This window comes from Ascaphus truei, chromosome 4 (genome assembly GCF_040206685.1).
Source record: "Ascaphus truei isolate aAscTru1 chromosome 4, aAscTru1.hap1, whole genome shotgun sequence".
Classification (NCBI taxonomy): Eukaryota; Metazoa; Chordata; class Amphibia; order Anura; family Ascaphidae; genus Ascaphus; species Ascaphus truei.
In genome coordinates this window covers 203,075,924-203,101,303 of record NC_134486.1, presented here as the reverse complement: position 1 = coordinate 203,101,303, position 25,380 = coordinate 203,075,924, and the positions used below count along the sequence as shown (strand labels likewise).

General features: G+C 45.5%; 1 protein-coding gene across 1 annotated transcript in view; it reads left to right on the top strand.

Moving 5' to 3' along the window:
* FMN2 (formin 2) overlaps positions 1–25,102 on the top strand; it is a 239,343-nt gene extending 214,241 nt beyond the window's left edge. Inside the window, exons 17-18 of the mRNA XM_075596755.1 lie at positions 9,923–10,004; positions 23,742–25,102. Coding sequence (XP_075452870.1) covers positions 9,923–10,004; positions 23,742–23,768 — 109 coding nt within the window. The 3' untranslated portion in view covers positions 23,769–25,102. The remainder of the gene's footprint in view (positions 1–9,922; positions 10,005–23,741) is intronic.
* Positions 25,103–25,380: the final 278 nt, after the last annotated feature.

The following is a 25,380-nucleotide window of genomic DNA, read 5'->3' as shown; positions in this document are numbered from 1 at the left end:
GGGGCAAGTAATGGTAAGTGAACTAAAGAAATGTATTTTATTTAACTTGTTAATTTTTTAAAAAGCTTTTTTAACATGTGTATTTTTTTTTTATGCATATCATTTCTTGCCACTGTATGTATGTATGTATATGTCTAGAGAGATATATACATATAGGGTAAGAAATGATGTTGTTTTAAAAGCTTGATTTGATGTGTTTTAAATTAATTTGTCTATGCTGCTATGCTTTATTGTGTGTTTAAAGTATTTTAAAATTAGATAGATGTAATTGTTTATATTATATTGTGTGTTTGAGGGAGGTCAGGGCTAGCCTTGGTTTTAAAGTTTGTATTCCGGTTGGTACTTATATTTTTTCACATGCTGAATTGTTCTGCTCGAGGCGTGAATTAGTTAATTGTTTCATTGTTCGGGATGGATTGTCAATTGTTTAGGGATGTAAATAATGATTGCTAATTGATTTTTGTTTACTTGATTGGTTAAAATAGTTGACTTGTTTGGAGTACAATATTTGTATTTAGCTTGCAATGATATTGTTAACATTCATTTGCAGAATGTATATGGTGCATAGATTTTATGCATCATTTATACAATGTAAATGCAATGTATTGATTGGAATGTGAGGTGTTTCATTGGCATTTGATGATTTAGATTGTAAGATCAGTTAGGATTATTAAAGGAAATTCATTGTAATGTAGTGTGTCTGTATGGAGAAGTGTTATTTGTAGGACAGTATGGTTTTGATAACCGTTCTACATTTATTTGTATATTGGTTCATCATGTGTGTGTATATACTGTGTGTGTATATATATATATATATATATATACATATATATACATATAACATATGAACCAGCCCAAAGAACAGTAAAGAGACAGCAACCAGCAAGGGGTAATCCAAAATAATCTGTATTAAAGTAAACAGATACACGAAAGCCAACGTTTTGGTCTCACAGGGAGACCTTCCTCAGGGCCGTGCAATTTATATATATATATCTACTGTATATATAGTTGCATGATGAAGCCACTGTACAAATTGATGGGTGAAGGGTGGGTATCGGGCCAGTGTGGCTTAACCCCTTAATCACCTTTGCTGTTATTATCTGATAAGGTGTTTAAGGGGTTAATTGATATCTGAATGTAATTGCAATGTACTGTATTGGCTTTGTATTGGCTATGTATTTTGTGGGCAAGACAAGGAAGTTGGTGGCGACGGACACTTCGTATTGATGAAGTCAGTAGTACTTTATTTATTTTAATATGCTACTGCTGCGGCCAAGTTTATTCGAGCATTTGCCCGTTCTTGGCCGCAGCAGTAGCCTGGCGCGCGCCCGAGGGTGACGGGCGCGCGCCGAAGCAGCGGAAGAGCGCCCTCCGATCGGGGCGCTCTCCCTACCGCTGCCGGGTCCGCCGGGTCCCTCGGAACCCCCTGCCGCCGTCCCGCGATCGCGGGACACCAGGGCTCCCTCGGGGAGCCCTGGACACGCGTGCAGGGGGCGCAGGCTCCCGAAGACGCGTGACCGCGCGTCTATGACGCGCGGCACGCCGAGGGGCGGCCACTAGCAAGCCGGGAAATCTCCCGGCTTGCGGATCTGGCCGATGCGCAATAAAGCGTGTCGGCAGTGTAGTTAATGTTTTTAATAATGGGCAATTAATCTATTATCCATATTTGGATAATAGTTATTTTGCACATTATTGTACTGTAGGTGTTGGGGGGGGGGGAGGGTGTATGTATTGAATTTATAGGCCAGGTTTATTTTTTTTACATTCAGGGTTTGTTCCGTGGTTCCGCGTGGGACCTCTGGAGACCACCTGTGGTTTCCTCGGGTATCCCACGGGTATCAGGCTGGTGGTTCCACGGGTGACACATGCGGGGATGAAGCGGTGGCCTCACATCTGTGGGGGCACCGCCGACCCATAGTCTGCGGGGATGAAGCTGTGTGGTCCCACTTCTGTGGGGGCACCGCCGACCCGTAGGTGCGGGGATGATGATGTGTGGTCCCACTTCTGTGGGGGCACCGCGGACCCATAGTGAGCACATGTGAGTTCCCCAGACCCCCGTGGGAACCACCCGAGGCCTAGCAGACACCTGTGGGTCTGACCCGGGGCTCCCAGACATCCTTGGGCCTACCGTGGGGACCCAATTGTGGCCCACGGTGACCAAGGAGACCACCTGGGGGCCATGGTGCTGGCGGGACCCACCAGCAGGCCTCCAGAACCTGTTTAAAAAGGGCTGCTGGTACCCTGTAGGTCTGTCCAGGTGCCCCGCCAGCCCACCGGGGACTCGCGTGGGGCTGCGTTCTGAACCCTGTTTGTAAAAGGATAAATCTTGTATTTATGGGGGGGCACAGGGGGTGGGTAATGTATTTAATAAATGGAATGATGTTTATTGTGGGTCACTGTGTTGTTATTATTATGGGTACTGGGGGTGGGGGGGGGTGTTTCCCCAACGATATGTGGGTAGGCCTCCCTTGTGGGTACTGGGTGAGGGTGGTTAGGCCTCACGGGGGGGGGGGTGTGGGAGGGTATGTAGGCATCCCGAGTGGTGGGTGAGGGTGGGTTAACCCCTTAATGACTGTAGCGGTTAATAACCGCTATGGTGATTAAAGGGTTAGGGGACATTACTTTGGATGTTTTAATTTTTGTGTCTGTTTTGCAGAAGCGGAGGGGCCATGGCCAGGATGGGGGGGGTAACGGTATGTGGGTAGTGGGTGAGGGTGGTTAGACCACACAGTATGCACATCGGGTCCCCCCCCCCTCCCCACATTTACATAAACTGCACTCACAGCAACACAGGCAGGGAGATTTAACAGGCACAATAGGGGGAGGGGGCTTTACACAGATTACACTCAAGGCAGGGAGATTTAACAGAAACATTAGGGGGGAGGGGGCTTTACACAGATTACACTCAAGGCAGGGAGATACAGGGGATGTACTGTACTGTATGTTGTTTATTGCAATGCTTCAATGTAAGTACAGTATAATGTTTTTTACAATTAGATAGATGTAATCCTTGGTATTGTAAGGGTTAGCCTTGGTTTTAAATTTTGTTTTCTGGTTGGTACTTATATATTGATTTTTGTTTACTTGATTGGTTAAAATAGTTGACTTGTTTGGAGTACAGTATTTGTATTTAGCTTGCAATGATATAGTTCACATTCATTTGCAGAATGTATATGGTGCATAGATTTTATGCATCATAAATACAATGTAAATGCAATGTGATGATTGGAATGTGAGTTTTTTCATTGGCATTTGATGATTTAGATTGTAAGATCAGTTAGGATTATTAAAGGAAATTCATTGTAATGTAGTGTGTCTGTATGGAGAAGTGTTATTTGTAGTACAGTATGGTTTTGATAACCCCTATACAGTATATATATATATATTTATTTATATTCATGTATTTATTTATTTATTTATTTAGATTTATTTATTAATTGTGGGGCTGCTGTGCGTGATTTTTTTTTATTGTGGGTAGCGGGGGTGGGTGAAGGGGGTATTTGGCCCTTGGTGTGAGTTTAGGACTTGCGGGGGGGTTGCGGGTGCACTTAACCCCTTCATGACCGTAGCAGTTAATACCGCTACGGTCGTGAAGGGGTTAAGTGCACCCGCTACCCCCCCGCAAGCCCTAAACAACCACCGTTGGGGCTAATACCCCCTTCACCCACCCCCGCTACCCACAATAAAATAAATCACACACAGCAGCAGCACAATTAATAAATAAATATAAATAAATACATGAATAGAAATAAATAAATTTAAAATACATTTTTACTCATAGTGTTGATGTGCAGGGGGTCTCCGGAGCTGAACCGCTGTGGTTTTAGGTCCGGGGACCCCCTGCTCCCCGAGATACAGGCCCCTTTAGGGGGTGCCGGTATCCCTCTGCTTGGCTTAGATGCCGCGGTCACGTGATCGGACCTTTAATTGCAGAGGGATACCGGCACCTCATAAAGGGGACTGTATCTCGGGGAGCATGGGGTCCCCGGACCTGAAACCAACGCAGTTCAGCTCCGGAGACCCCCTGCACATGTACACTATGAATAAAAATGTATTTTAAATGTATTTATTTATATTCATGTATTTATTTATTTATTTAGATTTATTTATTTATTGTGCTGCTGCTGTGTGTGATTTTTTTTTTATTGTGGGTAGTGGGTAGTGGGTGTGGGTGTGGTTATTTACACGGGATCCCCCTCCCCCTCCCCACATTTACATACAGTACACTGCACTCACAGAAACACAGGCAGGGAGATTTAACCGACACAATAGGGGGAGGGGGGCTTACACAGATTAGTCAAAGCAGGGAACCTTTGCAGACACAATAGGGGGAGGTTTTTTTTACATAGATTACAGTCAAGGCAGGGAAGTTTAACACACACAATAGGGGGAGGGTTTTTTACATAGATTAGTCAAGGCAGGGAAGTTTAACACACACAATAGGGGGAGGGTTTTTTACATAGATTAGTCAAGGCAGGGAAGTTTAACACACACAATAGGGGGAGGGGGTCTTACACAGATTACAGTCAAGGCAGGGAGGTTTAACACACATAAAAAATATGTATTTAATGTATTTATTGTTTATTCTGCCTTAACCCTTCATTGCCTTAGTGGCTATCAGCTATGGTAATGAAGCAGCATTTCTGTATTTTTAATAATATTGTGCAGGAGTAGGGGGTCCCCTGAGCATTAATTTCTGGCTCAGGGAACCCCCAGCTCACTGTACAATATTATTAAAAATACAGAAATGCTGCTTCATTACCATAGCACATAGCCGCAAAGGTAAAGAACGATTCTTTATTGATGTGTGTGTTTTATTCATACTGTAGATGTGCAGAGGGTCTCCGGAGCAGAAACGTTTTGGTTATAGGTCCGGGGACCCCCTGCTCCCCGAGAAACAGGCCCCTTTAGGGGGTGCCGGTATCCCTCTGCTTGGTTTACAGGCCGCGGTCACGTGATCGGGACCTTTAAATGCAGAGGGATACCGGCACCTCATAAAGGGGCCTGTATCTCGGGAAGCAGGGGGTCCCCGGACCTGAAACCAACGCGGTTCAGCTCTGGAGACCCCCTGCACATCTACACTATGAATACAAATGTATTTTAAATGTATTTATTTATATTCATTTATTTATTTAGATTTATTTATTTATTTTTTGGGCGGCTGCTGTGTGTGAGTTTTTTTTATTGTGGGTAGCGGGGGTGGGTGAAGGGGATATTAGCCCCAACGGTGGTTGTTTAGGGCTTGCGGGGGGGGGGGTAGCGGTAGGGGTTAACCCCTTCATGACCGTAGCGGTATTAACTGCTACGGTCGTGAAGGGGTTAAGTGCACCCGCAACCTCCCCGCAAGTCCTAAACTCACACCAAGGGCCAAATACCCCCTTCACCCACCCCCGCTACCCACAATAAAGCGGGCACGGTGGGTTAATCCCTTCATTGCCTTAGCGGCTATCAGCTATGGTAATGAAGCAGCATTTCTGTATTTTTAATAATATTGTGCAGGAGCAGGGGGTCCCCTGAGCATTAATTTGTGGCTCAGGGAACCCCTTGCTCACTGTACAATATTATTAAAATACAGAAATGCTGCTTCGTTACCATAGCACATAGCCGCTAAGGTAAGGAACGAGTGTTTATTTATATATGTGTTTTATTTATACTGTACATGTGCAGAGGGTCTCCGGAGCAGAAACGTTTTGGTTTTAGGTCTGGGGACCCCCTGCTTCCCAAGATACAGGCCCCTTTAGGGGGTGCCGGTATCCCTCTGCTTGGTTTACAGGCCGCGGTCACGTGATCGGGACCTTTAAATGCATATTCCGAAGTTCGCGGAGCTAGCCAAGTTAGAATAAAGTTGGTCGGTACTGTATATGGTAGGAAATATGCCAGCATTCATTTAATGCGCGTGCGCATGCGCTGAATAGCGATAATCATCCATAATCACTGTAGCAGGGGAGTTATCCCTGTTAAGAAAATGTGCCTCTAATCCAGCAGTGTGGTGGTTAACTGCTGGTAGTCAATTAACCAACACCACCTGGCTGATTAGGTTTCTTAGAAAAAACTGCCTTTGAGACAGGAAGGGAGATTTCCTGAGTCTCACAAATTGTGGGACTGACCATAGGAACAGATGTCTTGAGCCCGCCAGAAGAAATTGCACGCTGCCTGCAAGACACAGGGGAAAGCACCTCTAAACCTGAATGCTGATATAGCCTGAGGAAAAGGCAGCAACACAGGAACAGAGAAGACTTTCCCTGCAACTACAAGAAACAGATAAGACTTTCCTTTATAAGACTTTTTGTATATCTGCACATATCAAGATATATGTTTGGGGCTGGGACACATGCTAATCTAAAGGGAGTTGTGGATTGCATAGGTTTCACTAGAAATACTCACAAGTGGAACAGAAGCTTCGTTTGACCTCTTGTTTACATATGTTTGGATGATTTTCTTATGTTAAAGAAACAGGCGCAATTAAAGCCTTATTTAATTTCACCTTAAAAAGTCTTCATTGCATACCTCTGCGCACGTCTTCCTACAATCACCAAGACATTTTATTATAAATACTCCCCAATGAAGGGCTGAATGCTCCACCCCGTACGAAGCCTAATGGCACAACGCGCGTTTGGTGTGTGACGTCACAATGCGTGTAAGGCAGGCACTGAGGAAGGGGGAGAGATGCGCCTTTTATCTGATTGTAGCACTGGGCAGTTCCAGGGATGCCATTCTAGTGCTAAGCGAATCATGCAACTTGTATATATACAGGTTTTATTATATAGGGATAATTATTTTAAGAGATTTGATTTAAGCTTTATTCACTAGAGTTCATATGGCTAATAGACCCTACTGGTATTCTGGCAGACTTTATACTGCCTAAAAGGTAGACTCTGTGGGTAGATAGGCAACACACGTTGCCAGACTTGTTGTAACAATAGTATCACTGTTAGTCCTTAGGCTTACAAGCAGGGACTCACTGTCACGGTGGACACAGAACTTATCAACACATTTATATTTCTGGGTACTCGATTGAACACAAGGAGCAAAATAAATTGTGATTTATTTCCTGAGTTGACAAACACACGACATCTGCAGAATACACTTAAAACAACACTTACTGGGATAAGTGAACAAAATAGATTGTCCTTGGCATGCAAGCGCAAGAAATGCAGTCTTGGTTTAAAGGTCCCGTGGCTAGATTGCAACTTGCCGACCTAATAACTCAGCTACCTCAAAGAATTTCGTAGAGATTCGTTAGACTTCGTTCGGGAGTCACCAGGGCTAACGAATTCCAAAGTTTGGGGTAAATCCTTAGTTGCGTTGTTAATAACCCCTTGCCTTCTGGAACGGCTGCCATTGTGCTGGAACAAAGTCTTGCGTAAAGCGTAGTCACATCATGGATCATAGGAATCCCCCCCGGGGACAGCTCGGTAGGCACAGTTATAGGCAATTCCTGGGTACCTTTAACATGTGCACCCAATCCCCATTGTGAGAACTTTTAACCCACCAATAGCCGCGTTGCCCGCAGTTTGCAAAACCGGGCAAAAAGGCTTTCCGGTTTGCCAAGCGCATGTGTCGGCTTGACAGCTCGGCAACTTAGCATATGTGGGATACACAATTTTGCTGGCGCCTCTTAGTCTGAGGTTTGGCCCAAACGTGTCAATGGTCTGGGATCTGCCACTTCCCAGGAGTCCGGCCATGTATACATTATATTGCGCTGGGGTCTTTCATCCCCGACACTTCTATAGACTGAGGGTCGCCGGCTCAGCGGCATTCCCTTCAAGTGCCAGGGAGGGAATACCCTCAGCTTATTCATCCCTGACACATTTACTGTACATGCCAGAGGATTTTTCCCGGGCTTATAGAAACGGTTCCTGCCCATACAGTTTAAATACACAGTTTACACACTTTAATAAAACATTATGTTCTGGGTGTATTTTTACTGAAAATTCTTTCATGGAAGGTTATGTTGTGTTTTATTACATGTGCTGACCAAAAAACAGGGTGCTGGGTGCTTCCGTTCTCGAGTTAGCTTTCCTAATTGAAATGCCGGCTTGAGGGAACAAAGTTCACCGAATTCTCACGTCAATTGACACAGTTCTCACGTCAATTGACTGTCCGCCTTTCAAGTTAGAATGTATCCGTTCCTCGGTTAACTTTCTTTCGGTAAACCTAACCGCAAACCACTTATCCAATTGACTTGTGGTTACAGGTAAACCCATAGAGAATGGATACCCATGCTTTAAAAAGCCTGCTAACCGCAGCCACGCTTCTTCAATGAGCGCTTGCAGTTTGCTCACTACTCCATCTTGTGTCGCAACAGGAGTATAGCAGGCAATACATTTTTTTTTATTACAGCAGGCAGGGAATGGCCTGCAAATGGGGGGGCAAAAAGGCTGGGACAGGGCAAACACAGCAATGCCTGGCAAATAAGTTTAACCTTTTATTCCCAATGCGAGGGGAGGATGACCAGCCGGGTATAACACCTTTATTTAGGCCTGATCACCTACATACTCGTCACACTCACAATTCAATTTTTTAAGAAGCTATAGAGCTGATAGACCATGTGATCATGCTGAGAGACTTGGCACCACCCATGAAATAGATAGAATATATTCTGTGGGTAAAATAGAAATATATACGGCCAGGTCTTGTTGTAACAAGGTGTCTACTTTTAATCCTATTGTCTTAGAGCGATTAACACATTATAACCACTAGAAGGTGTTTATAACAAAATCAACTTACCAATACATACTGCACCGACACACTTTATTCGAGCAAATACCCGGTATGTACCTGGCAGATACCTGGAATGCGCCGCTCCTCACCTCTGACAAGCCCCGTTGCATTTGCCTTCCCAGCCTGGGTTCATGCCTGGCTGATGGGCGGCTGATCTGTTAAATGATAATGATTAGGATTTAATAGGCTGCAATGCTTCGCGTGTCTACCAGATGGCATAAATTCATGAATTGTAATGCAGTATATATATGTAGTGTGCAGTATTGCAGCCAACGGGAATAAAATGCTTCAATCCCTGCCGGAAAATAACTCAATGCACTCGGGCAGAAAACAGTCACAAACCTCAATACACCCGGGTATACCCGAATTCGTGGGACTAGCCGAGCTCGAATAAAGTGTGTCGCCAGTGTATTGGTGCTTTATAACCTTCATTGGAGGCAGGTAGCTTGCCTCTGCACCTCTGCATAAGCACTATATAAAATGTTGATGTGGGAGCTCATTTTAAGAGACCCATTTAGCTTTCATTACCACCAGGCTACAATACAATTAGGGGTGTTTTTCTTAAATTGCCAGGTTCAGACTCTTGGTATAAATTGTTGACAACCATTGAGTGGAGAATTCATTATCTCTGCCACCTAGAACTCTATTGGCAATAAGGTTTGGATGATCATTTTATCTACAATAGCTAATTATTTGCCAATAAATTAGCCCACTAACACCAGTAAATGATTGAATACACAATCTATAAAGAAAAATATACATGTGTACTGATCTCATAATTCTGTTCCCAAGATCGTAGCATACCTCAACCCCCGCCCCCCCCACACCCACACACACACACACACTTTTAAGTTAATTTTTTTTTTCTTGCAACCAAATTTGTATGTGTCACTTATTTTTAAATTGCACGTTCTATTAAAAATTATTTTTAATATTAAGGTTACTTCACCTAACTTTCTGTTGAGGGCATTTAAGTATGCAACATAAAGGATCTCTTTGCTTTCTCTGCTACTATGTTATATTCCTAGATCCTAACTAGCACCAGTGCATCTGTTGTACTATCATACAACATCATTATACTTGTGAAGCAGGATTACCCCTATTTTTCAATATAATCTCTGCCTAAGAGTATTTTCACTGATTATCTTATAATGTGTGGATTTTTCAGTAACATGACTTAACAATGAATGTCATGCAGGTTAAAAGAAGTTGAAGAAGTATATAAACAGAAAAAGGAAAAACCGTCAATTGTTGTAAAACCAAAACACGAGTCTGGAATTGTAAGTATATTATGTTCTTCTCCTATACAGTGTTAAATATATATATTGGTGTCTAGTATTTTTGTATTTTCTAATTGCTGTACCTGGTATCTGATCGGCCTCATTCTCAATCCTGATTTCCACTTTATCTTGGTGGAGTCCTAGGCTTTGTTTTTGCTCCCGCTGGAGTGTTATAATGCAATATATTGTGTTATCAGTATTAGCAACAGTCTGCTGCATACAGTATGCTGTGTTCTCCAAAGTGAATGGCTGTGCAATCGGTGGCTTTTCAGATTCATGAATAAAGCCATGTATCATATATTTATATACTGTCTGTCTGTATCCCACAAAAATATCCTGCAACAGACGGCATAATTAATGGTACCACAAATCCATTGAAAAAATACGACATTATAGGCCACTGACTCTGCTACAAGAAAAGTAAAGTATCCCAAAAAGAGCACTCCGGTATACCAAATATACAAAAAACTAAATATTTATTTGACCCAGTCACTAAAAACATTAAAAATGTTCACTCTATTATTCTCCGACAATAGATGGGCTGTACAAAATCTGGGTAAACACAGACAATACACACACTCTCTAGGTGACCTAATCACATCTCTTGGGTTCAAATATCATCTCTATGCTGATAACACACACATTTACTTTTCAACCCCTGACCTTACACCTGCTGTACAGACCAAAGTTTCTGAATGTCTCTCCGCTAGATCATCCTGCTGACTTAAACGTAACATGTCAAAAACAGAGCTTCACATATTTCCTCCCAAACCTGGTCCTACTACCTCCTCGTACAGTACATTACTGTTGGAAGCACTATCATACGCCCAGTATCACAAGCACGCTTCCCGGAGGAAGAACGGGTAAGGTACCTTTCTCCCCAGTTGAACGGGAATGAGGGAGGTAGACCTCAAGGAGGCAGGTGACTACCCGGTCATGAAACAAATTCTCCTGGCTCAATATACACCTACCAGACCGAGTTCTGTGCCTTGAATCAGGGTGCCCAGGACACCCATATGGAATTTGAAACCCAGGAACTGGGTGGACGGATACAATGTTTCAAACTTCAATGGTCTCCTAGACCTCATCATCAAGGAACAGTCCCTGTTCAAGTGTATGCCGGAGTTCCAGGAGTGGGTAGTGGGCCGAAAAGCAGTCAGTGCCATGTGAGCAGCTGAGATGTTGGATGACGAATTAGCTGCATGAGTGCAGCTCCACATATGACCCCAAATGATTGCTGGCTCCAACCTTGAAGCAGTACCTGATGATCCAGCAAGTTCAGCAGGGGACTAGTGTTCCATATCCAAATGCCATTAAGCCAGAGGAGCACTGAGTTGCCGCGATCGGAATCTAGCCCAATGATGTGCGGTGCCTGGTGACCATCGGTGCTAAGATGGCAACCCATGAGAAGATCGGGATGCCTATGAACATGTAAAAGCTTTGCTGCTGTTGCAGTATGCCCACACCCCAGAAGCCTACCGGGGCAAGTTCAGGACAGGGGAACGTTATCCCAAGGAGTCCTACGTCAACTATGTGTAAGGAATCCACTCCTGGCTTTGATTATAGCTTTTGCAGACTTCTGCAGTTGCAAAAACTTCCTCTGGCAATCAATGGCACATGTGCTGCTTCTCATTGCAGCTTCTGCCTGTGCTACATCATTGGAGGAATACTCACACACCCTCCTCCTGTGATTGGATCTCCGCCCTTTATATCCTGGGCGTTGCACTGAAACAGTGCCGAGCATAATCTCCTACCTGGGACGTTACTGTCTCTGCCACAAACCGCCCCAGGCCTCTCTCTTACCTTCCAAGTTCCTGAGTATCCAGAGGCCTGTTCTTTCTCCTGTGCTGTAGCGTGTTGCCAGCACCGGTACCTGCTGCATTCCCTCCTAGCAGTGGCTACCCTTCCTTTCCTGCAGCCTGCTGCTATCCCCTTGCAGTGGCCTGCCTTGGACTTCTGCGCTGAAGCGTTGGTTCTCCCCGATGCTACCCTGCAGTGAACTTCGGCCAGCGTGCTGTCTCCTCCTGCTGAGATCGGCGTCATGGGCCGAGGCCGCTCCTCGCGCAGAGGCCACTCCCACGCTCACGCTCCTAAGCTGAAGCGGGGAACTCCTGTCTGCTTGTTGCCGATTCCTTGCTACGACTACGACCACCCGGATGTCTTCTATCCTGACCCTGCTTCGGCCATCGATTGTCCTGTCTTCTCCTACCCCGACTTTGGCTTCAATAACGATGATGCTGCCTTCTCCAATCCTGACCCTGCGATGTATGACTACGAACTGCGCACTCCGGATCAGTCTGCGCGGACTAAGGTCGGTGATAATGTAACCCCACCTCAGCCCCGCACCGTGGTGGGGGTAGGCAATTTTCCAACTGAAGTTATGTCCCGGCCTGCGTACCAGTCCCACTATGAAGGCCAGTATCTGTGTGAAATAATAGCCCTGACTGAAGACCTGTATATGTATGAAGGTTTAACCCCTTTGCAAAGACAATGCCGTTGTGATCTCTTTCTTAAGGCTTGCTGCATTCAGAACTTAAAACAGTCTCTAGCCGATTGTATACGCTCCCCTGATTCCCCTTTAACCTGGGATAACGTGTACCCTATGGAACTGGCCGACGCCCAAGAGGCACTCTATGCCCTGGCTTTATCACTAGACATTCATCTACAGTAGTACAACAGGGCGCCCTCCTCATGTTGGCTCAATCTCAAGATATACTCCATGTACTTTCCTCAACACTTGACATTTGCATAAAAGAACAGGACCCCCTCCTTGCCAGCTACGCTGCTGCTTGGCAGATCTCCTATGCTGCCAGTCCTGTTGCTAAACCTGTGGGGGTACCTCCCTCTCCTAAGAATGGCCAAACCATCTCTCTGTCGCTGCCCGCTAAGGAAGAAGCTGCCACGCTCCCTAATCCTGAGTTAACCTCCCTAAATTCTGTCCCTGAGGTTATTCCGGTCTTAACCCCTGCTAGTCAAGCCTATGAGTCCCCCACTGTAAATCCCTGCATTCCCCAGGTCAGTGTGTCTTCCCTAGCACCAGAGAATGAATCCTGTTTGCCCTCTTTTTCTAACCCAAAAATTCTAAGCTCTGTTACCGAGGTTTTTTCTGTTTTAACCCCTGCTAGTCTGCTCTGTGAGGTCCCTACTGCTAACCCTAGTATTCCGCAGTCTAATGTTAGGTCCCTAGGGCAAGAGGCAGAACCCCCTATGACCCCACTCTCGGAGACTAGCTTCTATTTCCCTGACTCTCAGGTACAGAGTAATTTAACCCTTGAGGTTTTTCCTATGTTAACCCCTACAGGTCAGCCCTATGAACCTCCCTTGGTAAATCCCTGTAGTCCGTCAGTCAGCGACACCTCCTTAGCCTCAGAGGATGAACCCCTTATGTCCCCTGACTCAGCTAAAATTCTCGGGGCTACGCCCCCTGAACTTTCGGCAATAATACTGGCTCCAGTTAAGAGTATTCTGGAGCAGTTTGTTTCTCTAAACCTGTTCGCAGAATCTCTACTCCTAGGTATTTCGCTGACCTCTTCTGTCACTCAGAGAGCTGAGACCCCTGATTCTGAGCATAGACCCCTTTTCGTGGAATCTGTTGTCGTTTCTGATGTCCCAGACACTCTTTCCCAAATACCCACTTCAGAGACCAGCACAGTCGTGGTTGCCCCATTTGCACTATCTGTGTTCTCCTCTTCTCAAATCCTAGGGTTTAAAGCGAACAGTACATACTGTATTATGTCCCTTTCCAAGTGACCCCTTCTGTGATCAGCTATCTGCTGTTGCTCCCTTAGTACAATTAAAGTTAGGGCCCTCCTATTTGGAGGATCAGGTTTTCAAGTTTGAAACTTCCCTTATCCCTGATTTTGTAAACCTGCAGTCCCTTCTCACTGTAGCTAAAAGTTCTCCAGCAGCCGCTGAGTTAAGCTCTGCCGCTTCCAAATCTTCTGTTGTAGAAGCAACCTTCTCTAGCTTACTTCTGTTTTTCCTATCTGTTATGCCTATCACCTTTACTAAAATTTCTGTTTTGCAAGGTATTTCTCCTATTAAGTCTGTGATACCTGCAATTCCTTTAATTGGTTCCAAGACCCCTGTCACTGAGTTTCCCATGGAGTCTGATGCCCTCACTAGGGATTCTCAGGGATCCAATTCTGAAACAAGCACAATGCTATCTGATTTCATTACAGTAGCTAGTTCAGTTCCTGCTGGTTCTCAATCACCCACTTCAGTGACTAGCAAGATGTCCCTTGTTTCTATTGGAGAGTCTACCCCAGCTTCTTTCATCGGATCATGCCACAGCCTCCGGGATGATTAAAGATGACTAAAGTCTGGGATGCCTGCTCCTTTAATAATCCTGTTTCACGCTGATTCGCCCACAGTATTCGGGGTATCCACTACTGACTGTATGTCTACTACCATGAACTCTGGGGTATCGCAGTTGGAACTTTCAGTAATACCCGCTGTGTCCCTTTTTTCAAAAAACCCCGTCTTTAAGATGGACTTGTATTTCTCTGTGTCTCCCACAATACTTGGGGTACTTACTATTGACTGTCCTGTCGCTAAACTAGGGTTACCTCTCAGGAAGGTGCTTGGAGCTACCGATGTTAAGAACCCTATGTTTAAAACAGTAATATTTCGCATTGCTTCTCCCAAAGTATCATGCGAGACCTGGGTACCTGGGACCTCCACCCCCAAGCCAAGCTCTAGTTCACTGTTTTCCTTCTCTGTGTTGGAGGTACCCAGCATTAACCCCAAGACTTCTATTCCTAAGCCTGTTACACCGTTTACCCGACTTCCTGCTTTCTCGGATAAGATCTGTTTTCTCACCTTTCAAACAGAGTCTTTACTCGCAGGTTTCTGTGCGGTGTCTGAAGTGCCCTTTCTGGATTGCATGTCTTCATTCTCTAGGACGAGGACACTCATGCTGGACCTCGTTGCTTTGCCTGAGGCGTCCATCCCTGTTCTTGATGGCCCTACTATGGGTTTGGACGTGCTGTACCCTACTGTCTCCGTGATGCTTACTATGCCCTTCGCCAAGACCATAACTTTGGATTTGATTCCCCCCAAATTTCAGAGGCCAAAGGAGGCGGATCCTGCAACTGCATGTACCACAACCAACAATTACGTAAACACTACTACCAGCTCTCTCGAATTGCTTGGGATTACAAGCCTGGTTCGTATCAAGACTACTGCTCCAATATCTTGCAGTGAACCCGCCCGCCCTATACCCTCGCTAACCACCACCCTGAATTCCTTGGGAGCTAAAGACTCTCGCAACTTCTTACATGCTGATTCCACCAAGGCCATTGTCTGCCCCGAATTCCCCAATGTCATTTTTGTCCAACAATCAGTATCCTGTGTCCCGTATTCTTGGATTATTACTATGCATTGGATACCTGGCTGCGGCCCTTCTGATGTCCCTATTCCGAAGTGCCCTGGTCCCATTGCCCATGTACCAAAACCCGCAGTGCCACCATTGTCCTTTGCGGCACTCGCCAATGTACACCTGGATTTTGGACCTAAATCTCGCCTGAGACACTTCAGGAACAACTCGATGTCTCCCAGACCTATGAATGGTCCTGTCCACTCAGGCTTCTCACCCAGTGGTGGGGGTACTGTAAGGAATCCCAACAAATCGTGGGCTTTCAACGCCACCTCTCGCCTAAGGAGGTTTATAAACAACTCCATGTCCCCCAAATCTGTGATGGACCCTGTTCGTCCGGAGTTTTCACCTGAAGGGGGGGGTACTGTAAGGAATCCACTCCTGGCTTTGATTATAGCTTTTGCAGACTTCTGCAGTTGCAAAAACTTCCTCTGGCAATCAATGGCACATGTGCTGCTTCTCATTGCAGCTTCTGCCTGTGCTACATCATTGGAGGAATACTCACACACCCTCCTCCTGTGATTGGATCTCCGCCCTTTATATCCTGGGCGTTGGCACTGAAACAGTGCCGAGCATAATCTCCTACCTGGGACATTACTGTCTCTGCCACAAACCGCCCCAAGCCTCTCTCCTAGCGTTCTTACCTTCCATGTTCCTGAGTATCCAGAGGCCTGTTCTTTCTCCTGTGCTGTAGCATGTTGCCAGCACCGGTACCTGCTGCATTCCCTCCTAGCAGTGGCTACCCTTCCTTTCCTGCGGCCTGCTGCTATCCCCTTGCAGTGGCCTGCCTTGGACTTCGCGCTGAACCGTTGGTTCTCCTCGACGCTGCCCTGCGGTGAACTTCGGCCAGTCTGCTATCTCCTCCTGCTGAGATCGGCGTCATGGGCCGAGGCCGCTCCTCGCACAGAGGCCACTCCCGCGCTCACGCTCCTAACCTGAAGCGGGGAACTCCTGTCTGCTTGTTGCCGATTCCTTGCTACGACTACGACCACCCGGATGTCTTCTATCCTGACCCTGCTTCGGCCATCGATTGTCCTGTCTTTTCCTACCCCGACTTTGGCTTCAATAACGACGATGCTGCCTTCTCCAATCCTGACCCTGCGATGTACGACTACGAACTGCGCACTCTGGATCAGTCTGCGCAGACTAAGGTCGGTGATAATGTAACCCCACCTCAGCCCTGCGGTCCGATCCCGGTTTGTGGCGAGCATCGGCGTAACACTATGGTGCCCGCATGGCAAGGCAAAGCACTCAGTGGGTGGAGAGTTGTGGTTCTACAAAATACCACACTTGATTTTCCAGGAGCAGTTACTGAGGCAGTGTCCCTCGGACGTGAGGGCATGGGTCTTTGACCGTAAACCTAGGACCCATGTGTAAGCTGCCAGGATGGCTGATGATTATGCATGCAGTCGCTCCCTGATGGACGAGAAAGCTCCCAAGAAACCGAATGTGCCAGCCAAGGGAGCAAAGCAAACTCCTCAGTGGGTACACAAGCCTGCAGCAGAGAACAGCGTTTGAAAAGCTGCAGAGTTTAAGCATTAGAGGAGATGCTATCTCTAACAAAGTGGGTCACATCAGACCTGACTGTCTGGACCGTGCCAAGTCCAGTGGACCCCATCAGGGGCAACGTTCTCCAGCTGTGAGGCCGGTCGCCTGTGTGCGACTGGCACACACAGAGGAACCAAGTACAGCTGCGGAATCAACCCACAGAGGGACGTGCACGGAGAGATCTGCACTTGTTTCCACAGAACCAGCAGCGGAGACAGAGGGGCATGAGGTTGCACCAGTTGGGTTTCAATCTAATAATGTCCGGCAGAAACATCTACGGAGAATGACCATCGATGATCGACAAGCAGACGGCTTGCTTGACTCTGGACTGTTACCCTGGTCCGACCTGATATGGTCCGACCAGAGGATTTGCTCCCAGGCACCGGGATGCAAGTGACCATGCCATATGGAGGACCGCAGTCACTCCAGGTTGCCCGGGTCTTTTTGGGTCTTTGTGGCATTAGGGATTTGGGGGTATTGCCTGGGTTAGATGCCGAAGTTTTGCTCGGTAATATCCTGGGGCATGTAACCTGTGTGTTCACTGCAGAGCTGCCTCCTGTTGCAGCGATTACTAGGAGCTAGTCAGCAAGGATCGCAGCAGATACATCCCCTGTCCCCCTGCATTTGGGAACAACGGTTCCAGAGGCCTCTGCAGAGACCAGACAGGTAAGCTAGACAGAGTCGCGACCAGAGACTGACTTACAGTTCCCTTTACCTGTTCCTGTTTCCCTGACTTAGAGACTAAGGGTGGGTGGCCAGTGTTAGGGGCAGAGTTTAGGGATTCAGTGAAAGCTGACCCCAACTTGGAAGGTATGAAGGTATGGAAGGTATGAGACTTCGGGCATCCGAGTCTAGGGCAAGTGAAGGGTCAGACCACTTTCTATGGCACCGTGGGCTCCTATATAGGGAGCAAGGTTCTACCAAGTTAGATAGAGTCTGGACTGGTAGAAGACAGCTAGTTTTACCCAGGGAGGCAGCAATTATTGCAGGTAGCCCACTCCGTTCCACTAGCGGGGCATCTGGGGTCACTCGCACGAAAGCCAGGCTGTTGCAGCGTAACTTCTGGCGAGGGGCATCAGGAGCAGTTGCAGATTTCTGCCACTCCTGTGATGCCTGCCAACGAGTAGGTAAGGCGGGTGATCATGTGAAGGCACCCCTGAACCCGTTACTGGTAATCGGAGAACCATTCCAGAGGGTAGCTATGGATTTAGTGGGCCCCCTTATGGTTCCGAGCTAGTCAGGAAAGCGCTATATCCTTACAGTGGTAGACTTTGCCACCCAGTACCCTGAGGCTGTAGTGCTTGCAACTATAGATGCTAAGGTAGTGGCAAAGGCATTGCTAAGGATTTTTACTAGGGTAGGTTTCCCTAGCGAATGCGTGCAACTATGTTGTACAGTTAGACAGAGAAGCAGGCAGAACTAAGACATATCATATTAATATGCTCAAGGAGTACTTTGCACCGAGTGAGGTATCGGTGCTGGCTATCTGTAGCCCACCGATGGGGGACCCGGTGAGCAATGCTCTGCCAGACCTCCTAGGGAAGGCTAGGCAGGGGGGTACATTGGAGCAGGTAGAGATAGGGTTCCAGTTGAGTAGGCAGCAGAGAGCAGCGGCTAGGGCTATGTTAGAGCAGTATAGGGTTCTGTTGTCGGACAAGCCAGGCAGGACGCATATTACAGATCATCCTGTGCTCACAGGTGATCTGCGTCCTCAGCATAAGCATGCCTATTGGGTATCTGCATAGGTGAATCTCAGTATAGAGAGGTAGGTAGAAGAGATGCTGGCCCTAGGGGTAATTGTGCCGCCTCAGAGCCCTTGGGCTTGTCTGGTAAGTCCTCGTACCTAAGAAGGATGGGACCACCCGCGTCTGTGTGGACTACCGGCAGCTCAATGTAGGGACGGTTTCAGATGCTTATCCCATGGCCCGCATGGATGAGTTACTAGATGAACTCGTGGGGAAAGTATCTGATGACCATGGATTTGAGAAAAGGGTACTGGCAAATCCCCCTGACCCAGGAGGCTAGGAAGAAGTCAGCCTTCATCACTCAGAGAAGCCTCTATGAGTTTTTAGTGATGCCATTCAGGATGAAGAATGCCCCGGCTACTTTTCAATGCCTGGTCAATAGGTTGTTAGAAGGGATGCAGAGTTACGCAAGGGCATACCTGAATGATATTGCTGTCTTTATTCATTTATGGGAATCGCATCTAGTGCATGTAGCAGCTTTCCTAGCCAGAATTAGGGAAGCAGGGCTTACCTTGAAGCCCAGTAAGGGATGGCTAAGGTGTTGTACCTAGGGCACTGGGTGGGTGGAGGGCATCTGAAGCCTGAACCAGCTAAGGTTGAGGCAATAGTGCAGTGGCCCATCCCCAAGACTAAGAAGCAGCTAATGGCTTTTTTAGGCACCGCTGGGTACTATAGGAAGTTTGTCCCTCAGTACAGTGCTGTGGCTATACCCGTGACAGATTTGACACAGAAGCGACTCTCCGTTCTGGTTGTCTGATCTCCCGCCTGTTAAGTCTCATTTCAGGCATTAAAGACTGCACTGGCCAGTGCTCCAATCTTAACTGCACCAGACTATTCTAAAAAGTTTTTAGTGCAGACCGATGCCTCTGACTTTGGTATCGGTGCTTTCTCAGCCAAGTGGGGGAGGAGGGAGGTGAGCATCCTGTGGTGTACCTGAGCCGCAAACTGTTGCCCAGGGAACTGGCTAATGCGACTATTGAGAGAGTGTTTGGCGATTGTATGGGCACTGCGCAAGCTACAGCCCTATCTCTACTGTCGCCCATTCATCGTGATTACTGATCACTATCCCCTAAGTTGGTTACAGCATGTGCCCGGGGAAAATGCCAAGCTGCTGCACTGGAGTTTGACTTTACTATACAGCACAAGAAGGGCAGCGAGCATGGCAATGCAGATGGACTATCTTGCAAGGATAGTCCTGTTGAGCCTATAACCTCAAGAGCTGTGCGGTCAGTCAAACCGCCACATGGGGCGGTTATGCCAGCACCTGCACTTTGAGGTGGGGAGGTGTGACAGTGAGGGGGTACCCAGCGTAACTAGTAAGTGTATTTTTCGTTGTAATTGTAAATCAAGCTGTGTATGTTCATTCTGTAAATAAATCACAATTTATTTTATCTCTTGCTTTGCTCAATCAAAGGATCCGGGTATTTTGGTGTTAAAAGCGCTGGTCTTCTGTGACATTGTGTTACTTGATTAGAGAACTGGCCAGGGATATGGAGATATGGGGGTGCTCCCAGGGCTGTAGAGTGATATACTCCTGTGTAATGGCCTACACTGGCTAGTCTGCCATTATGGCTACTGCTGTTACCAGCCAAGACACTCCAGCCCAGTCAGGTTCTCCCAAGCTTACCTCCCTGCGCTCTGCTTGGACATTTACTAGCATAGGCTACAAAATCTTAGGAGCAATAGGTTCAGGCTCTTGTTATGACCATCCCTGACTGTATTACCAGGGACGAGGTTATGGAGCAGCTATACATTCTGGGAAGCCTTGCAGTCAGATCTGAGGTTAAAGGGCATGAGGCAGCGTGCTGCCGTGCCTGCCTCTGAGCCTGGATCCGAGTGGCTTCTGTGGTGTGGCAGTCTCTTGTACAGGGAACAAATAGGATTTGTTTACCTGATGGATCAATAAATCCTCTTTTTTTTTTGCATTACCCGTCATGTTCTGGAGCTTTGATCACTTTGTGATCTTACCCCTCTATTATTACCCCAATCTACCATGCACCACTCGCCTCTCTCCTGAGAATTTCTTACCTAGTGTGTGCGGCCATTTCTTGTCCCATATATATTACTGATCAGGGAGCCCAGTTCATGTCTGAACTGCTCCAGTGTCTCAGGGATACGTGTGGAGTTAAACCTCTCTGCATAGCCCTACCATTTCAAAATGAGCAGACTGTTTGAGCGGATCAATAGGACCCTGAAGAAAATGCTGCAAGAATTTGTGGAAGGCAAAGGCTGGACTTTGAAGCTTATTTGCAACACCACCTATTGCCTACAGAAAGGTGCTGCAGGAGTCTACCGGCTTCTCGCCCTTCGAAATTCCGGGTACTTGGACCTGTTCCATGAGGGATGAAAGGGGGCGTATACCACATCTGATACCTCAGTGGTCCAGTATGTGTTGAGCACAGGCCAACCTCCAGGCAGCTCAGACCTGGCAGAAGGGCTTGTATTATAGGAATGCCATAATAGAGAGTTCATCCTGTGGCAGCTGGAACACGCTCCTGTTGCCTTGGCTAGCACGTTCAGTCATCCTGCAAGTGAACAGCACTGTAGTGGGTCTGGATGAGGACCAGGTTAGGCAGAGGACCTACCATATCTATGTTAAAAACATATTTTTCGAGTGGGCTGGAGGCGATTGCTATGTGTAGCCCACCACTGGGAGATACGGCAAGCCAGGCTCTACCCAATATCCTTTGGGAAGACCAACAGGGAGGCTTGGTGGAACAGAAACGTATCAGATGCCAACTTGCAGCGCCCCAACAGGACCAGGAGAGATAATTAATAGGGAGATACAAGTGTCTATTCACAGACCAGCTGTGCAGAACCCATTTTGCAGATCTGGTCAACACCGGTTATTAGCGGCCTGTGTAAGAACATCTACAGCGTCTTCACTGAAATCAAGCGAAGTATGAGGTTAGAGATTGAGCAGATGCTAGCCCTAGGGGCCATCTTCTGTGCCCAGAGTCCCAATGGTACCACTAGGTTTTGTGTGGACTATCGGCAGCTGTCAGGTCCCCAGTAGTAGGTCTGGAGGAGTTCCCTCCATAAGTTCATATACGCGCTCTAGTACTGCGTTTTCTTGGTGAGTAGCACGTCAGAAAAAAGTTCTAAATAAATAAATTAAACGCCCAGACAGTCCCAGATGTCTATTTGATGTTCCACTTGGATGAGCTCCTAGAGCTTGCGGAAGTTAGGTATCTGACCACCATGGATCTGGGCTAGTGCTATTGACAGATCCCGTTGACCCTAGATGCACCCCTCTCCCCCCCCCCGAAAATGTTGCGCCCCCTCAGTTTGCACAAACCTGATCTAGGGCATGTAGCGGCGGTACTAGAACAAATCCAGGAGGCTTTCCTAACCCTAAAGTCCACAAAGTATCATCTCTGCATAGCCGAGGTGCTGTACAAATGACACAGGGTGGGCGGGGGGCCAAGCTAGAGGCACAGCAGGTACTTGCTTTTATAGGAATGGCCAGGTATTAATGCTACAGTGTAGTTGACAGACCTGACCTTTAAAAGGCTCCCCTGCACTGTAATATGGTGTCCGGAATGAAAGACCATGTTCCAGGCCCTCAAAGATGCCCGATAAAGCACACCAATCCTAGCGGTTCTTGGTGCAGTCCGATGCCTCTACCTACGGCATCGGTGCTGTCCTCAGCCAGGTTCGCAAAGATGGAGTGGAATACCCTGTGATCTACCTGAGCCACAGTCCGTTTGCTCAGGAGGTCGCCTATGCTATGATAGAAAAAGAGTGGCGATAGTTTGGGCTCTTAAAAAGTTACAGCCCTATGTTTTTGGACGAACGTTTATTGTGGTCACTGATCACAATCCCCTAAGCACCCAGCACCTAGTGAACTAGGATTCCCCCGTAACCCTCTGATTTGGTGAGTTAAGCCTTTTGTTGTGCATTGTATTGCTCCTGCTGGCTCCAGATGAAATAAACTGGGTTTATTTAACTTTTTATTTCTGTCTGTTGCTTGTGATCCTGGTGTAATCATCTAGACTTCCATGATACTGGTGTTTTTAACAAATGTTTGGGCTTTTCCAGTGTATTTACTGTATAAAAATGCTATACTCACAGTCCTTAAGGGCCCCCAACAGGCTAGGTATTAGGGATATCCCTGCTTCAGCACAGGTGGCTCAATCAGTGGCTGTCATGCTGAAGCAGAGATATCCTTAAAACCTGGCCTGTTGGTGGCCTTTTGAGGACTGGAGATGACCACCCCTGCTCTAGATTATAAATTCTTACTAGCAGGGCCCTCATTACCTCTTTGTATATGTTTGTGCATGTGTGTCCTCACTTGCTGCAGAATATGTTGTCGCACGACAAATAAACAATAATAATAATGTGTTCAGTCAGACTTAAAGGTTTGACAAGATCAGACTGGAATGATTATTTAAGCACCTAGTACAGTGGTTTTTAAACCTCTCTTCAGGGAACCCCCAGCCACACTTACATTTTAAGGATACCAATGAATTTGCACCCAGGTAAATGCACATAATTTGCATAGAAATAGAATGTTGGGTGGTTGTATTAGAAACCTTGTCAGACTCAGGGCCTTGAAAAAAGGTTTGCAAACCACTGTGATCATCACAGGAAAAGTAAATTTGATTATAATGTTAGAAAATAATATATTGTTTTCTTAATCATCGGTATGGTCATGCTACTGTAAATTACTTTGATTGCTCATCAAAGTAATTTACATCCATCCTTGCTACTTTTGACTAATTTGAAATGGAAATTATTCTTGAACACAAAGGATATTTTAAATATATACGTAAATGCTTTAAAAAAATGTTGAACATGAAAATGTATTACCATTATTTACCCCATTTATCAGACTTGGTGATTTCTATGCAATTTATAGATGTTGTATACTCACGTTTACTTATGCACGGGGTCAATATAATTTTGCTCATGCATGGTTTACTGGCAAAGGGTTTTGGTTGAGTGCTTTACTTGAATTTGTGTAAATGTCGGAATTTACTGTATTTTACATTATTTATTGCATTCTACTTACTTTTCCCTTATTTTAAAAGGTATAATCAACAATACTTTATTTTCCTTTTTCAGAAAGCAAAATTGAGCTTAAGAAGCTGAAAGAAATGGAAAGGCAAGGACCAGAATTAAATGAATATAGTATATATAAATCTATTGAATATGGGGAGTCAAAAACAAATACATTTGGGGTAATTTTTACTAAGAAATGCTACCCCATAATACACATCACAGCACCGTTCAAGTGAATGAGCCATAAAAAACATCTTTACTAAATTTTACTCCATGAGACCCTTTTTAGGCGGCAGACCTATTACTACCTATTCACTTGGATGGAATTTAGGGAGCCATACATGTATTTACAAAGCTGTGTGCTTGCAGTCCAGAAGGTTACTTCCTTCTGCTTATGGAAGAGCACTTTTTTTATATATACTGTATGGTCTTATATTTATTTTTCTAGAATATATTGAATGTTAAAATAGTTGGTACTTTCACATACATACAGTATATTATCATAAAAGTTGTGGTTTCCCTTTCAGCTTTACCATTTATTACTCCTACTGTATTTAATTTTTTTATTGGTTCTGTACAATTTGCTATCTAAATACTATCCAGTTGAGTTAAAATTACCCAAACTCTGAAACACACAAAGGATTCATTGTAATCTCTCTCCCTATTTTAATATTTTCTACTATATAGTATATCCATTTTTTCTTACTTCTGCATTGTTTAATTGCTCCTCCATTTGTGAACCGTGGGAATAAACTGTAAATATTCATTAGAAAATACCTTTGTTAGGCAATACAACATAGTTCAGGATTTTAAATAAGGATGAATTTGTACTTCAATGCACAGACATCTTGGATTTGCCCCAAGTTTTCTAAATAAGTGCCTTCAGGTACAAAGTTCTTAACATGACAGAAAAATAGGATCTAATGAAATGCACTGGCAGGAATAAGAATACAACAATCTTGTTCAGATATGTCCACTTAAAAATGAATATTTTTGTTTTCATTGCAAATGGATAAATTAAAAATCAAAATGAGCAGTTGTGGACGACACATCACGAACAAACACAATATGGACTATTTGCTCATAAACTTTAGGCATATTAATGTATAGAATATAATTTTAGCAGGAGTAATTAATTGCAGTGTTTTGTATTTAATAAACTATTATGAGCCCCAAAGTTAATACATTTTTAATTTATTTGTGAGAGTAATAAAATGTCATGATGATTTGATACTGTAGGTCTACCATTTCCTTCATAACTGTTGTGTATTTGTTTTCATTGGTTTATTATCCCCTTCATAAACTGTGTATATTATCCAATGATAAAATATTAAAACCAATGTGCAATACTTTAGTTTTTCTACTTCAATTTTTTTCTAGAATGTTAATTTACATAATAATAATAATAAAATGACTAACAAACAACGTATTTAGGTTTGTTTACTGTGTTTTATACATGCGCATACACTTAGATTTAATGTTAATATTTCATTTTGATATAGTTACAGCAGTCGGGTAAAATCACCTTGGGAGCAGGAGAGCAATGGCCTCCTGGGCGAGTTAGGTTTTAAAAATGTGGGGCTGTATTTATTTAAAGCGGCACTCCTACTGAATGAATCTCTCTCTCTCTCTCTCTCTCTCTGTCTCTGTCTCTGTCTCTGTCTCTGTCTCTGTCTCTGTCTCTGTCTCTGTCTCTCTCTCT